The sequence below is a fragment of the Taurulus bubalis genome (assembly GCF_910589615.1).
Source record: "Taurulus bubalis genome assembly, chromosome: 7".
NCBI lineage: Eukaryota > Metazoa > Chordata > Actinopteri > Perciformes > Cottidae > Taurulus > Taurulus bubalis.
In genome coordinates, this window is record NC_136595.1 from 5,363,996 (window position 1) to 5,378,089 (window position 14,094).

The 14,094-nt window shown below is 40.0% G+C and overlaps 1 protein-coding gene across 1 annotated transcript in view; it reads left to right on the top strand.

Annotated features, from left to right (window-relative positions):
* Positions 1-1,890: 1,890 nt before the first annotated feature.
* The window catches only part of pik3ca (phosphatidylinositol-4,5-bisphosphate 3-kinase, catalytic subunit alpha), a gene marked incomplete at both ends in the record, with an annotated part of 19,540 nt that continues 7,336 nt past the window's right edge, over positions 1,891-14,094 (top strand). Inside the window, 12 exons of the mRNA XM_079221332.1 lie at positions 1,891-1,946; positions 2,163-2,331; positions 2,754-2,880; positions 3,700-3,909; positions 4,188-4,282; positions 4,376-4,531; positions 5,389-5,634; positions 6,014-6,099; positions 7,374-7,479; positions 9,566-9,718; positions 9,904-10,038; positions 13,668-13,792. Coding sequence (XP_079077458.1) covers positions 1,891-1,946; positions 2,163-2,331; positions 2,754-2,880; positions 3,700-3,909; positions 4,188-4,282; positions 4,376-4,531; positions 5,389-5,634; positions 6,014-6,099; positions 7,374-7,479; positions 9,566-9,718; positions 9,904-10,038; positions 13,668-13,792 — 1,664 coding nt within the window. The remainder of the gene's footprint in view (positions 1,947-2,162; positions 2,332-2,753; positions 2,881-3,699; positions 3,910-4,187; positions 4,283-4,375; positions 4,532-5,388; positions 5,635-6,013; positions 6,100-7,373; positions 7,480-9,565; positions 9,719-9,903; positions 10,039-13,667; positions 13,793-14,094) is intronic.

Sequence of the window (14,094 nt, forward strand, 5' to 3'; positions counted from 1 at the left end):
TACTAAAGAAGGGGAAGTAGTTCATAGTTTGTTCTGCTTTAAATGCCCAATTAATGTATTATCTTCTTTAAATGAGAGCACTAAGCAAGAGTGATAAGAAGTGAATGTTTAGAAAGTCTAGGATAACTTCTCATCTCTCATCATTACAATGATTGTTCTCCATAAATGAAACATGTGTGCGTCGTTGTGAAAGACCTGTTTGGATTACCTTCTGTTCTTGGGGTTAGGTCTTTTTTAGGGAATTTATTTAACAATGTCATGCTCCTCTTTATGTGCTGACATGCTATACTGGTATTATATCAATTTTAGAAACTGAAATCCATCTCCAAATAACAATCAGAAAGACCATTCGTATAAAGTGGCCTCAAACATAGTTCCATTCTTTCCGTTCACTTTTGGATAAAGAGTATATTTTTGGTTGATCTGAATGGATCTGTCTGATATCTAAGCCGGCTTTCCTTTGCAGATAATCAGAACAAATTGCCATTTAGTTACACTTTAATTCTTTATTGGATATCTGAAAAAAACTCAAACCAGTCAACGCCTCTCTACCCTGGACCGACCAGAGTTAAATACTGGCTTTGGTATGAAGAGATGAGCTCATATCCCTATAAGAACCTCTCTATAATTAAGACTTCTATAATCATATAGTTTGTATTGGTGTGGATGTGTTGTAGCGGTGATACATTTTCTTATGCGTGAATTCATATAAGGGATACCAATTCAATTCGATGTTGATTCTGAGTGCTACGACTTGATTATAGTGATGTAACACAGCTGTGAGAGGACGTGATGGAGGTGTGTTGGATCTCAACAGGAAGATCAGCTGGGTTTCTCTCAGGATTGTGCCACGTGGTGTTGGTGCTGAGTTATCGTGAGCAAGTAGTATTCCAGACTGGAGTTCGACTTGCTTATAAATGGACTCAAGCTTTTTCAAGATGATGCTCTATATACTGCATATTGGAGCGGACACTGGCAGTTGATTGGAACAAGCTATATGACTTTAACCCTGAACCTCACACTAAGTTCATCTTGCCATGAGATTGTTGGACCAAACAGACGTGATTTGCAGGATGAGTTAAAACATCTTTCAAGAGACCACTGGGAAACTCTTTGTCTGTTTCTACCTTTGGGTAATTGTTCAGTGTGACGGGAGTGTAAGATAACCTAATTGCCTTCCTTTCAGTTGAAAAGTGCCTCTTACTGTAGAGGCATCACTTTCACATCACTTTACCTTTGAGGACAAGTAGAAATGACTTCCAGCCCATGTCTTTAGTTTACCCATGCATAGACTGTAAGTGCAGCCTCTTGGTGCGATAAACTTGAGTGACATAAAGCAGTAAACTATGCACGTTTTACAATTGGCATGGATACTGTGCAGTTAGTCACTGCACTTGTTTTAGTTGAGCTGAACATGCTTGTTCCATAACTCCGTGAGCACAGCTGAGCCTCAGCCACAGCGAGGTGGCAGGATTGCAGTCTGGTGACTCACCTCAAATGAAAGTAGCTCACGGTGAGCCAAAAGTCACCAGATTTGTTGTTGGTCAACTCTTCTGAAATGAAGTTGCCAGTTCGAGAACAGTTGTTAAATCGGCATAGCTGTGGATGCCTATTTGGGTCACTAAATGACGATATTTTGAATAGAATAGTGGGTTTGAGGTTTTAAAAGCCATAAGGCACATACACAGTTGCTCAGCTGGCTCCACTGTGGGGTGGTTTAATGTGCATCCGCAAACTTTACTTTAAGTATCACCACTGAGGCTTAAGTTGAATCGGGCCTCAGCCTGTGTTTTACACAAGGAGGTTCAGAACGTTGTTGAAAGTGTTGTTATCTTTCAGGTTGTGCTCGCTAGCTTAACTGTGTGACTGAGCTCGGAGACAGAGAGGAAGATGCCTCCCAGGCCGTCCTCAGGGGAGCTATGGGGCATCCACTTGATGCCTCCCAGGTATGACCCACGTGATATGACTGTGGATACGTGCGTTATTTAATTCATTTTGAGTACACATGCCTCGACAGTTAAAGCCTGATGTAATGTCATATTATAATACATAAAAAAATCTCAAAAATACACCTGTAACGTATTTATTATATACTTCATTATATATATAAAATAGGAAAGGTAGTAATCAATACATAATAGTAATGCTGAGCATGTCTGCAGGATCCTCGTGGACTGCCTGCTGCCCAATGGAATGATTCTGACCCTGGAGTGTCTCCGAGAGGCCACGCTCATCACCATCAAGCATGAGCTGTTCAAAGAGGCCAGGAAATATCCCCTCCACCAACTCCTACAGGAGGAGACGTCCTACATCTTTGTCAGTGTGACACAGGTAAGAACTCTCAATCTCTATTTGAAGATTTGATCGGCACGAACAACTCTGTTCATCTAGATGAGTAAATATATAAAAAATCCATTATTGAAAGTTGGATGGAACTGCCATGCATGGATGTGCTGGTAAAAACAAACATATGAAATACTTTACTATTCCTGCTCCCTGAATATTTTAGGAGAACCCTGCCTTCGCTTTGTTTTGAATGGAAGACTCGTAAGAATAAGTAGTTCCCTATCTTCGCTCTATAACATGGAGCACATATCAGCTTCTCTGTGCTGAAAAACACACCATTGCACTTTTTCAAAACATCCATTCTACACCTGCAGGAATGCAGCCAGCTCTTCCAAAAACGTACTGCCGGTCTTCATAAAAACAAAACAAAACAAAAACAGCCTCTGTTTTCTTTTTCATGCCTGCAGGAAGCCGAGCGAGAGGAGTTCTATGATGAGACCAGAAGACTATGTGACCTCCGACTCTTCCAGGCCTTCCTCAAGGTCATTGAACCAGTTGGCAACAGAGAGGAAAAGATCCTCAACAGAGAGATTGGTGAGAGGTTTTCTTCTCTGACATCACTGGTTCTGTTGTCGCTGTTGTCAGTTCCTTTGTGTTATTGCTTTTGTTAATGGAAAATAGTTTTGAGTAAAATATAATTTGGAACGTGAGAAACTCAAAAGATGTTTTCATGTTCAATTAGGATGAACTATTTTGTCTGAGATAGCAAAATAGTTGGTGGACTTAAAGACAATAACTATTGTTTAATTAGCAAAATACATACATCATAGTTAGTAGTTGCTGTTTTTTATTTAATGGAAAAGAAAAAAGATGCTAAACATTTTCTGTAAATCCCTTGTTGTTTAGTTGAAGAAATATTTGGCGGCTTTAACAACCAGTTACATTGTGAAAACTTTCCTCAAACCTGCGATCATTATTTATTTATATTGTACTTTACTGCTTCTTCAAGGATTTCCCTTCTTATTGAAAGTAAAACGTGCAATGATCACATTAAATAAATCACAGCACAGACCATAAAGAGTAATTTGCTCCTAAATACATAAATAAATAAATAGACTGTTCCTTGTTACAACATTTAGGCCTAAAACGAAAACCTGGCTTTGTTAAGACTGTCTGTGTATTGATCTCCTCTGGGACAGCACACACACACACACACACACACAGCCACGCTATCCATCTGAGAATAACTCTTTATAATTAACGTAGATGCCTGATGATTGTGGAATTACTATTCCTTATTTCATGTGAGATTTGGGATTTTTGGTGTAATGCAATAGGTAGAGGAGGAAAACACCAATCTAGTGAAAATTGCCTTGAAAAGACTGAAGAAAACACTTGTTTCTCCTCTGCCAGGTTTTGCCATCGGTATGCCTGTGTGTGAGTTTGACCTTGTGAAGGATCCCGAGGTCCAGGACTTCAGGAGAAACATCCTGAATGTTTGTAAAGACTCTGTGGAGCTGAGAGACGCCAGCGGGCCCCACAGCAGAGCGCTGTATGTTTACCCACCCAATGTAGAATCCACACAGGAACTTCCCAAGCACATCCACAGTAAACTGGACAAAGGTAGGCAACCGCTTTCCTCTGTTATGTTTACAGTGCATAATCTATCCGGTTTCACAGGAAAAGGGAAAAGGGCTAAAATAAGACATAGAGCATCTTTACTACGACACAAATAACGCACATAAAGACAACAAGAACGTTTTTAGCCTCCCATCAATACTTATACGCTACTCGCCAGCCTTAGCAATGATAGGAACTATAATGAACAGGTTCTTGTTTCTGGTTTGCTTTATTGATCAATTGATTACTCCGCTTTTTTTATTATGTGTCTCTTTTTGCAGGTCAGATTATTGTTGTGATTTGGGTGATTGTTTCTCCAAACAATGACAAACAAAAGTATACATTGAAGATCAACCACGACTGTGTCCCTGAACAGGTGGGATGAATATGTTCTAAATTCCCTATACTCAACGTGAGGGTATTAAAGAGTGTCTAATGTGGTCTGTGGGCATCTTATCTCGTCCTAAAGGTGATTGCAGAGGCCATTCGAAAGAAGACACGCAGCATGCTGCTGTCCCCAGAGCAGCTGAAGATGTGTGTTCAGGAATATCAGGGGAAATACATCCTCAAAGTGTGTGGCTGTGATGAGTACCTGCTGGAAAAGTTCCCCATCAGCCAGTATAAGGTAAGGGATATATATATATACACACTGACAAACAGACAAATTCCTACCAGTCACTCCCCTGCTCGTCCCTCCAGCCCTCATGTTTCAATACATTTGCCACTTTCACATTACACTTACATTCCACCTTAAAGTACTGTTATTTGTTATGTCTGTGCACTTTATCTTAATTTTATTTTCTATTGTAGATTTAATTGTATATTTCATGCTCCCATTCACACTCTGTTTATTGTTTAATATTAATGTCTCCCGCTAGGACAAATTCCTTGTATGTGAAAACATACATGGCAATATATGGTTCTGATTCTGATTCTGATATATGGACAATGTATCTACTTAAAAAAATTAAGAAATAATTGCTTTAAATGTCATTAAAAGGCATATAATATAAAACAATTTTTACAGGTGGAAAATTATTTTCTTAGTTTAATGGCTCAAACATAAAAATGACCTAGTTGGCATAGTTGTGAGCAGTCTGCACAGAAACCCATCAAACGATGCTCTCAGAGGAATCCGGCTGATCCAGCCCTTTTGACAAATCCATATCAGGATATAGCCATTCCAGATCCTTTGTTTGCTTTAACCATTGTGGATGTCAAAACAACACTGCCTTTCATCAAAACCCTGGAACCATTTCCTCATGCACAGCAATGTGAGCCCACACTCAGAGTCCATGTGAGCCAAATCAAAGTAGAATAATTCACACAGTCTCACTCGTTCCTCTGCAGTCACTCTGCAGCCGCTGGAAAATGACCATTGGATATCACTTGTTACACTTACGCTGTAACTCTAGCAGCTCTGTGTACTTGTGTTCCAGCTATCCTCTGCGTCATTCCTTCTCTCTGTCTCTCTCCCTCTAGTATATCCGTAGTTGCATCATGCTCGACAGGATGCCTAACCTGATGCTCATGGCGAAGGACAGCCTGTACAGTCAGTTGCCAACGGATAACTTCGTCATGCCGTCCTACTCTCGACGCATCTCCACGGCAACATCCTATATGAACGGCGAGGCACCTGCCAAGTCGCTGTGGACCATCAATGGGACCCTGAGGATACGAATCCTCTGTGCCACCTACGTTAACGTCAATATACGGGACATAGACAAGGTTGGGACAAACAGTTACAGGAATATGTCCGTTTTTTAGCAAGATCAGTTGACTGTTATTCCAGTTGTGCCCAGTGTCCCATCTTCCAAGTCCCTCGCTCCCCGTTGAAAGAAACCGTCACTGTCCAGGTCTCCTTGAACAGACATTTAGGAGAGTATTTCTGGTGCCTCATGTCGTGTGCTGTCATTAATTATTTGTGTCAATGTAATGTTTAACGACTTTTAAAAAAAGCCAGTATAATGATCTTTTAACACAACAGCTGTTACACACAAGTTGTTCAACAGGAAATCTTTTAGAAATGTTTTAGTGAAGATATATATCATATCTTTTATTAATGTTCATTTTCCTGTCGCCTTTTGCTTCTCTTGTATACGTGTAGATATATGTGCGAACAGGCATTTACCATGGAGGTGAACAAATGTGTGACAATGTCAACACACAGAGAGTACCCTGCTCTAACCCCAGGTAAGTGTCCACCCTTCATTACACTGCTTTTTATTTCACTACAGGACTTTTTAATTATCGCAATAACTTTATTTGTGTAGAGCGTTTCTTAATATAATTACAACATACTTATACTACTGTTATTACAGTAGAAATTAAAATAATAATTAGAAATAATTAGATTAAATAAAATGTGATGAATCGATAATGGCGCCCAATAATAGAAATAACTACTACTTTAAATAACTTTTAAATAGTGCAATGTATGAGTGGTGTAACGGACCGCTGATGCGTGTCCCTCTTCGCATTAATTGCACAGTTTACGGTTATCCATCACAGTGTGGAATAAAGTTTTACTGATGATCGTTCAGTAAAATATGCGATCAGGACTTCAGCATTCATGCTTTTCTAGTCGCCAATCCCTGATAATGTTATATTGTTGTAAACAACTAATCTGTGTTTAAATTGCCAGGAGAAGACCTAGTCAGGTTTGCAGCATCGCTAGTGAAGCTTCTGTTCGGTTTCATTATGATGCGTTCAGCCTCTGTTAAGTAAAAATTAGTATTGGGAAAAGGTAAATTATAACGTAATCATGATGTGTTCACATGTAGAAATGTAGTGTTTGTGAGAAACTTAAATAAATCCAGTTGTTTGAAGGAGATGTTTTGAACTATGACCCATTTACATGAGCTCTAAGCAGATGATAATAATCATTAAAACTACTAATGACAAGATTTCTTCTAATCCATGAAAATGATTTATTATTTTTAATTGTATTTCCTAATGATTTAAATTGTATTTTTATAAAGACAAAAAAACACTGTAGATGACTATAACAAAGTATCTGCCAATATGGATCCTCAATGATCAATGATGATTGGTATCGGCGGCAAGAAGACATGATCAGGGATCTCTTTTTCTTTTGTGCTGATCTAATCTGTGATCCGATCCATGGGTTTCATGATCTGTTGCACTGCTACAATTAAGACTCATAATTTACTCGAAGCAGTCTAAGGCAGGAGGGTAATGTTAACAGTTTAGTGCTGGTAAGTAACACTAAACTGCTGTATTAGATTACTGTTAATCCCCAGTCTGGTGGGCTCTTATTCCTGGAGAGATACAAGGAATATGTTTTACTGTGAAGGCCTCTTCTTATTTTGACTTTAGAATGAAATGGCACAGCTCTCTTGAGGTCAGCTTCTTGGGGACTGTTGCTTAGGCCAACATTTTAGAATATTGATGGCTCTTCCCGTCTCATAAATTAACTCGAGGTCTCTTTGGTTCTGTATCTACAGGTGGAATGAGTGGCTCACCTATGATATGTACATCCCAGATATACCCTGCGCTGCCAGACTCTGCCTCTCCATCTGCTCTGTCAAAGGCAGGAAGGGAGCCAAGGAGGTAAGACTGAGAGCAGTGAAAGAAATTAATCCACAATGCAACTTAAATTGACAGGAAGGGAAGATGCAGAAACAGGAACTGTCTTAATATGCCTTTACAACTGTTGCATTTTTATTCCCAACAGTTGGGAATAATTGTGGAAAAGTAAAATAAAATGGCATTTTATGACTTTAAACACAAAGAAACGGACGCAACAAACAAAATATAATAGCGGAGAGCAAAAGACCTCCATGGGTTAATCTTTTATTTAACACTAGCATGCGAATCCATCCTGGAGGGCTTTATATGTATAGGTACCTTTTGTGTGTGTGTGAGTGTGTGTGTGTGTGTGTGGCATGCCCCGGTATTGGTATATGAACCTACCCTACTCGATGTGTCAGTCTGTCTGAGTATATGCGTCCAAGGTGAATGGGAGCTGTGGTATCAACTTTGGCTCTGTTTAATTACTAATCAGCCGTGGGCGCTGTGCTGGCAGGAAACTTCAACAGGAACTCAATCAGCAGAAGGGACTTTTCCATTCATGTTAGAATATGCTTCGCTTGCACGTTGATGGCATGTCGTGAAATGGGCTACTTGTTCTCATATTGTAGTATTTGAACTAAGGACAAAATAATGTAATACTATCAGCTTAATGCATCACATTTAAAACTTTAAAAAATACTTTTTCCATGTCATTGGTGAAAGCTAATAGTAACATATTCTAGATGACACTTAACTCTGTTGAGAAACCATGCGGCACAAAACTGTTGCAGTGTGTCTGTAGTGTTGTGCTTTGGGTCTGATACCCGTAACAGACACCCACACAGATTGATTTTTCTCTCTAGTGGAAAAGCTGGAAGAGAGAGAGGTGTGTGTGTGTGTCTGTGTGTGAGAGTATCAATGAATGCCAGACATGGATATTGTAACAGACACCTGGGGTGAGCCCTATCTCGTAGCGCTCAGTGCAAGACTACGGTCAGGTTGAATGAAAGATAAACACATCTCTACAGCGGCCTTTTGTTCCAGCACCTACTATGAATAGGTGCGTAACTCTGTCTGCCTCGCCATGCTCCCTTTTGTCACCTTGTTCTGAAGATCAAGATGTTATCTTAAAGATTCCCTCAGCCAACTCGGCCTCTGTGGAGACCGACTTGGTAGCTGTGGTAGACTGCAGTTTAAAGATGGTTTGATAACCTTTACAACTAAAGATGAAACAGTGGTACTTATTGCCAAGACCTTTCACTGTCCCTTTTACCAAAATCAATGATCACATAACCAAGCACTCATAAGGCCCAATCAAGTGTCATGCCAGTACGACAGTAAATAATAGACTGTGCTGTCATATTCGGCACCAGAATACAGCTGGGCTACATTTCATGGCTTACTTACCTTTCAAGATGAGTAGGCATGACATCCTAGCTATTACTGTAACAGGGCGTATTCTCAAACCGGTTAAAAATCTTTAAAAATCAATACAAATCAATTAGAAGTTGTTCATCATTATAACCTACTATGTACTAAATCTTTTTGAAACCTGATAAAACAAACAAACACATTGAAGGCAGATACATTGCATCCACCAAAGAGCATGTCCTTTATATTTATCTTTATCTTTATCTGCCTCATTGAAAACCTTGTTGACCAATAGAGAGTCTTATCGTAACGAGGGATGCAAGATGAGTTTTAAGTCCAGTAAGTCGAGGGGGAGACATGGATTGAGCTGAACTAAAACTGAGTTATGTTTAAATGTTAACTTGTGGAACTTAGTCTGTACTTTCACTTGGCTGAAATATATTTTAGTTTGAATTGTACCCATTGTACCTAAGTGTATTTTATCAAGTTGTATTTTATATAGACCTTTTTTCTGAGTTTGTGGTTTGAATGTGCTCTTAGCATAAGGAAACCTTCATGAGATGATATACTTACTTTCACACTGAGAGTAGCCAGAATACGTTTTTGTTAAAAGCCGAGTCAAAAGTCAAAATGATTCACCATCTGTGTTTGTGTCTGATTCTCGCATTGAAACTACTCGCTGTAAATTTGGAATCAGTGGTTCTTTCTCTCTCTCTCTCTCTCTCTCTCTCTCTCTCTCTCTCTCTTCCTTTAGGAGCACTGTCCACTAGCTTGGGGTAATATTAACTTGTTTGACTACACTCACACTCTGGTGGCCAACAAGATGGCTCTGAACCTCTGGCCTGTCCCTCACGGCCTTGAGGACCTCCTCAACCCCATTGGAGTCACGGGATCCAACCCTAATAAGGTATTACAACTCAGGGTTTATTTGCACAATGCATTTCACAAATGGGCTATAAGAAAGAAACGGGTTTCCATGTTCTAATCCATGTTTAACAATAAGAAGTCAAACTTGAATTGAGAGTTTGACTGCTTTGTGAGATACTGTAATTTACACAATGTGATTATATCCTTTTGATCTCTGTTGTGCAGGAAACCCCATGTCTGGAGCTGGAGTTTGACCACTTTAGTAGTTCAGTCAAATACCCAGATATGAATGCAGTAGAGGATCACGCAAACTGGACCATCTCGAGGGAACTGGGCTTGAACTACAACCTCTCTGGACAGGTACTCACCTGCTTACCAACCACCAACCGGGGGGCTGGAAAGGCACAACGACACAGCGGGTTGTTTTATGTTTTAAAACTCAAACACGAGTAAAGAAATGTCTCCTGCATGAGCGGCAGGAATGGGAGAGGTGTACACTTTTGTCCAACCAAATTAATAAACACTATTTTACTGATTTCATGCAAGTGTGAAAACACACAATATTGACATAAAGTCATTAGATGCCGCGTGAACAAACTCATCTATCTTTATATTGATTAATTGAGTAACGGAGCACAGATATATGCATGTAAAAAAATAGTCTAGAGTCACTTGGATAGGATGAGGTCTGTTGTTCATGAAGGTGTTTCAGTTTCACCGCTCATTAGACTCCTTTGTAGAGCTTGACATTGATTAATGAGGCCCTAATGTGAGGTGTGGCTGTGTCCTTGTTGAGGTTATCCATGTCGTGTGATCTGCTAAACTAGTTGTGATGGCAGTGTGTTAGTGATGTGAACATGTGTGTGTTGTGGAAGACACCACCTGTAATCATAGTTGGGTGTTATTGGATCTTTTGGGTATATTATGTGTGAGTGTTGCCTTTAGTGAAAGAGAGGTTTCTTTACATGTTTTTGGCAGCACAACACTCTCAATGAATGATACAGCTCGTTTCAGTTTATTTCTAATAATTTGTTTATTTGAGTACATTTAGAGCAATAAGAATTCAATAAATATGTTAATGTTCAGCCACTCAATGAGCTTTAAAGACTCATCGTTGACTGATATTTTGTAAACTGGGATGGTTCCAACAGTTGTGTGACTCAGTAGTGCCACTGTCAGTCACTGCCATGTGAGAGGATGTGGACAGTGTGAGACGATGTGTTAAGTTATTCATGATGTGTGTCAAATGTGAGGAGTGCCCAACTGTGTAATGATGATGCCACGCGGCTTGTTCCTGACCAGAAAATAATTGAAAATAATTGAAATCTAAACCAGACTTTATTTGGTTATTGGTCATGGGACAATGTAACTCTTCTGCAGATTTGATGCTCTTGACATGGCGATTAATTTGAGGGCACTGTCAGGGTTTTAACAGCCTGAGACTCATGCTGAACGTTCTCAGCCTCTGGCTGCATCACGGTCCGACTGCTTCAATGTTCACTGGAAACATTTCAGAAGTGGATTGTCCGTTATTTTGCAGACATGAAAATCTTTTGTTCCTTCTCTGACTCAAATTAGCCGATCTCAGCACAGCTCCTGTCATTAAGGATACGTTATAAGGATATTTATTATTGATAAGTAACGATCAAATTGCATACAAATTCCATTCCAGAAAAAGAAACATCAATAAAAACAACTAAATTGTGAATTTGGCTGCTTTTAAACACAGGGATGATTTAGAACAGGGCTCTCAAACTCAATTTGGCTTGGGGCCACCGCTGGTATTGTGATCTCACCGGAGGGCCACACAGAAAGCGCTTTTTTTTTTACATTCATAACATATTTTTGTCATTAAAAAAAGGCAACTAGCAGTTTCTATACATTTTTATAATAGTTTTTAACAGTGCAAATATATTTAATTTTTTTAAATAACTTATTGAAACTGCACCGAACCAACAAATACAAAACCTGAATACATTTGTACTTTATTCTATTTCTTGCCAGACACCTGGCAGCGCTTCTGCTCACACAGCTGAGCCACATTGACCCTGATCCAGGTCACAGTGAAACCCTGATCCAGGTCACAGTGAAACCCTGATCCAGGTCACATTGACCCTAAACCAGGTCACAGTATAGAAACCCTGATCCAGGTCACAGTGAAACCCTGATCTAGGTCACAGTGAAACCCTGATCTAGGTCACAGTGAAACCCTGATCTAGGTCACAGTGAAACCCTGATCTAGGTCACAGTGAAACCCTGATCCAGGTCACAGTGAAACCCTCATCCAGGTCACAGTGAAACCCTCATCCAGGTCACAGTGAAACCCTCATCCAGGTCACAGTGAAACCCTGATCTAGGTCACAGTGAAACCCTGATCTAGGTCACAGTGAAACCCTGATCCAGGTCACAGTGAAACCCTGAGTACAGCTCCAAGATGGGCATCACTAAGCCTGGACCTGTACTTGCATTTATTAAAGTTCATAGTGGAGAAAGGTTTCTCACATGTGTGCTTCCAAAAAGGTACATGACCCGACTGATCACTTTTGTCAGCTCAGGGAAGGATGGAGGCAATTCTCTCAGAAATGGTCCATCATGTCTGGTTTTCCTTGTGCCTCTGAATTTAGCTTTTAGATCACTGTTGCACTGCAAGTCAATAAGATCCATTTGCAACAGACTCGGGACTGAGAAATGACTTCATACTACAGATCAAGCTTCATGGGGTGTGTGCACATGAAACATTAATATTACAACAGTTTTTGTTTTCAAGCAAAATATTTACTATATATTTGAGTCAAAATATGTTCTATAGAAAAACAAACTATTTACAATGTGGGTAGGTCCTTAGGGATTTCCTGAGTGTTCATTGGGTAGTTTCACACAAAATGTCGACTGACACCTGAATCAACAAATCAGGTGAAAGGTGGAGCTCGACACAGACGCCTCAGGCTGTGTGCTCCTATGAGAGGCACGTATGATCACACAGAGAAGTGGGGCGGAACCTCCAGACTTTGGCGCATCCAGCAGCATCTGAATCTTTTTTCTACTCCGTTTTTTCGGAGTTATTAATAGAAACGTCCAGTAAAAGTTATCTTACGGGGCAGCGCGCGCGGACCTCAGAAAAACGCGCGGGCCGCACTAACACTAAACTTTGATGTCAAGTAGGGGGCCACAAAATATCGGCTCGCGGGCCGCAATTGGCCCGCGGGCCGCGAGTTTTAGACCCCTGATTTAGAACGTTGCTCTCCTTTCCTGCTCCTACTAGCTTTGTATCTGTGACGACTAAATTAGAAACAGAGGAAACACATCAATAGAATTCATTAATTTTAAGTCAATTGCCAGACGATTTCACGCTTCAGAGACAAAGACCAGCAGTTCAGTTCAGGATAACTTGTGCACTAATTTAGAAGCGTGGTTCAACTTTTAACCAGAACTGTGGTCCACATGGTTGAATACATAATAATATAGTACAAGATTTGTAATCCTATACTTTATAGGATTTACAGCAAACAGACATGGATCTTTTTTTAGTGTGGCATGCTGTTATTGGTCTTTTAGATACCGTGCAATGCAAGGGGGCTGGACCGCTCAGATTTATTTATGACGATAGCATAGTGTGGTGTATTAAATAATTCCTTTATCTGTAACTTGAGTTGTGAGAGAAGCTTCCACAGTAATGGGTCTTAATGGATAACAGTTGTTAATGTTCCAAGCTATATTCGGGTCTCATAGTGACTGCATGGCTGAACATCCAGACAGGCAGATATTTGTTAAATTAATGGTACAAAGATACTGTGATGCATGAAAAAAAGTAACAAAGTCAGTAATGGTGCCAGTTATTGTACTTTGTTACGATAAAAGAGGTTAATCATAACATACTAACTTGTGTTACTCTGTGTTCAGGGTCTTATAGTACCTTGAAAACATGATGACCAGGTCATTATGGTAGTATTAGTAGTGTAACAATGTATTTTCTTTGGGGTGTGTTTCAGAGCAATCGGTCGGCCAGAGATCACGCTCTGACGGACAGCGACAGCGAGCAGATGAGACAGCTGAGTAACAGAGACCCTCTTTCAGAAATCACTGAGCAGGAGAAAGACTTCCTCTGGAGACACAGGTGACCTCCCGACCAGCAAACACAACGCATTCCTACTTTACTGTGTAGCACTTAAAGTACTATTTTATGTAGAACAATATATGGCATAGAATGGCATCACAGGCCAGACTAGTATCTGATTCAATACTTATTGTAGGCTAAAAGGCCAAATCTACACTTTTAAAATTGCTACTCTTAAACACACATCTTGTTTAACAATACATTTCTGTAAAAACCTTACCAAATTCTAAATGGTAACACAATTGTGTTTTAATCTTGTATGCAGCATGTAGATGCAGACTTAATCTAGGATGCAAAACGAG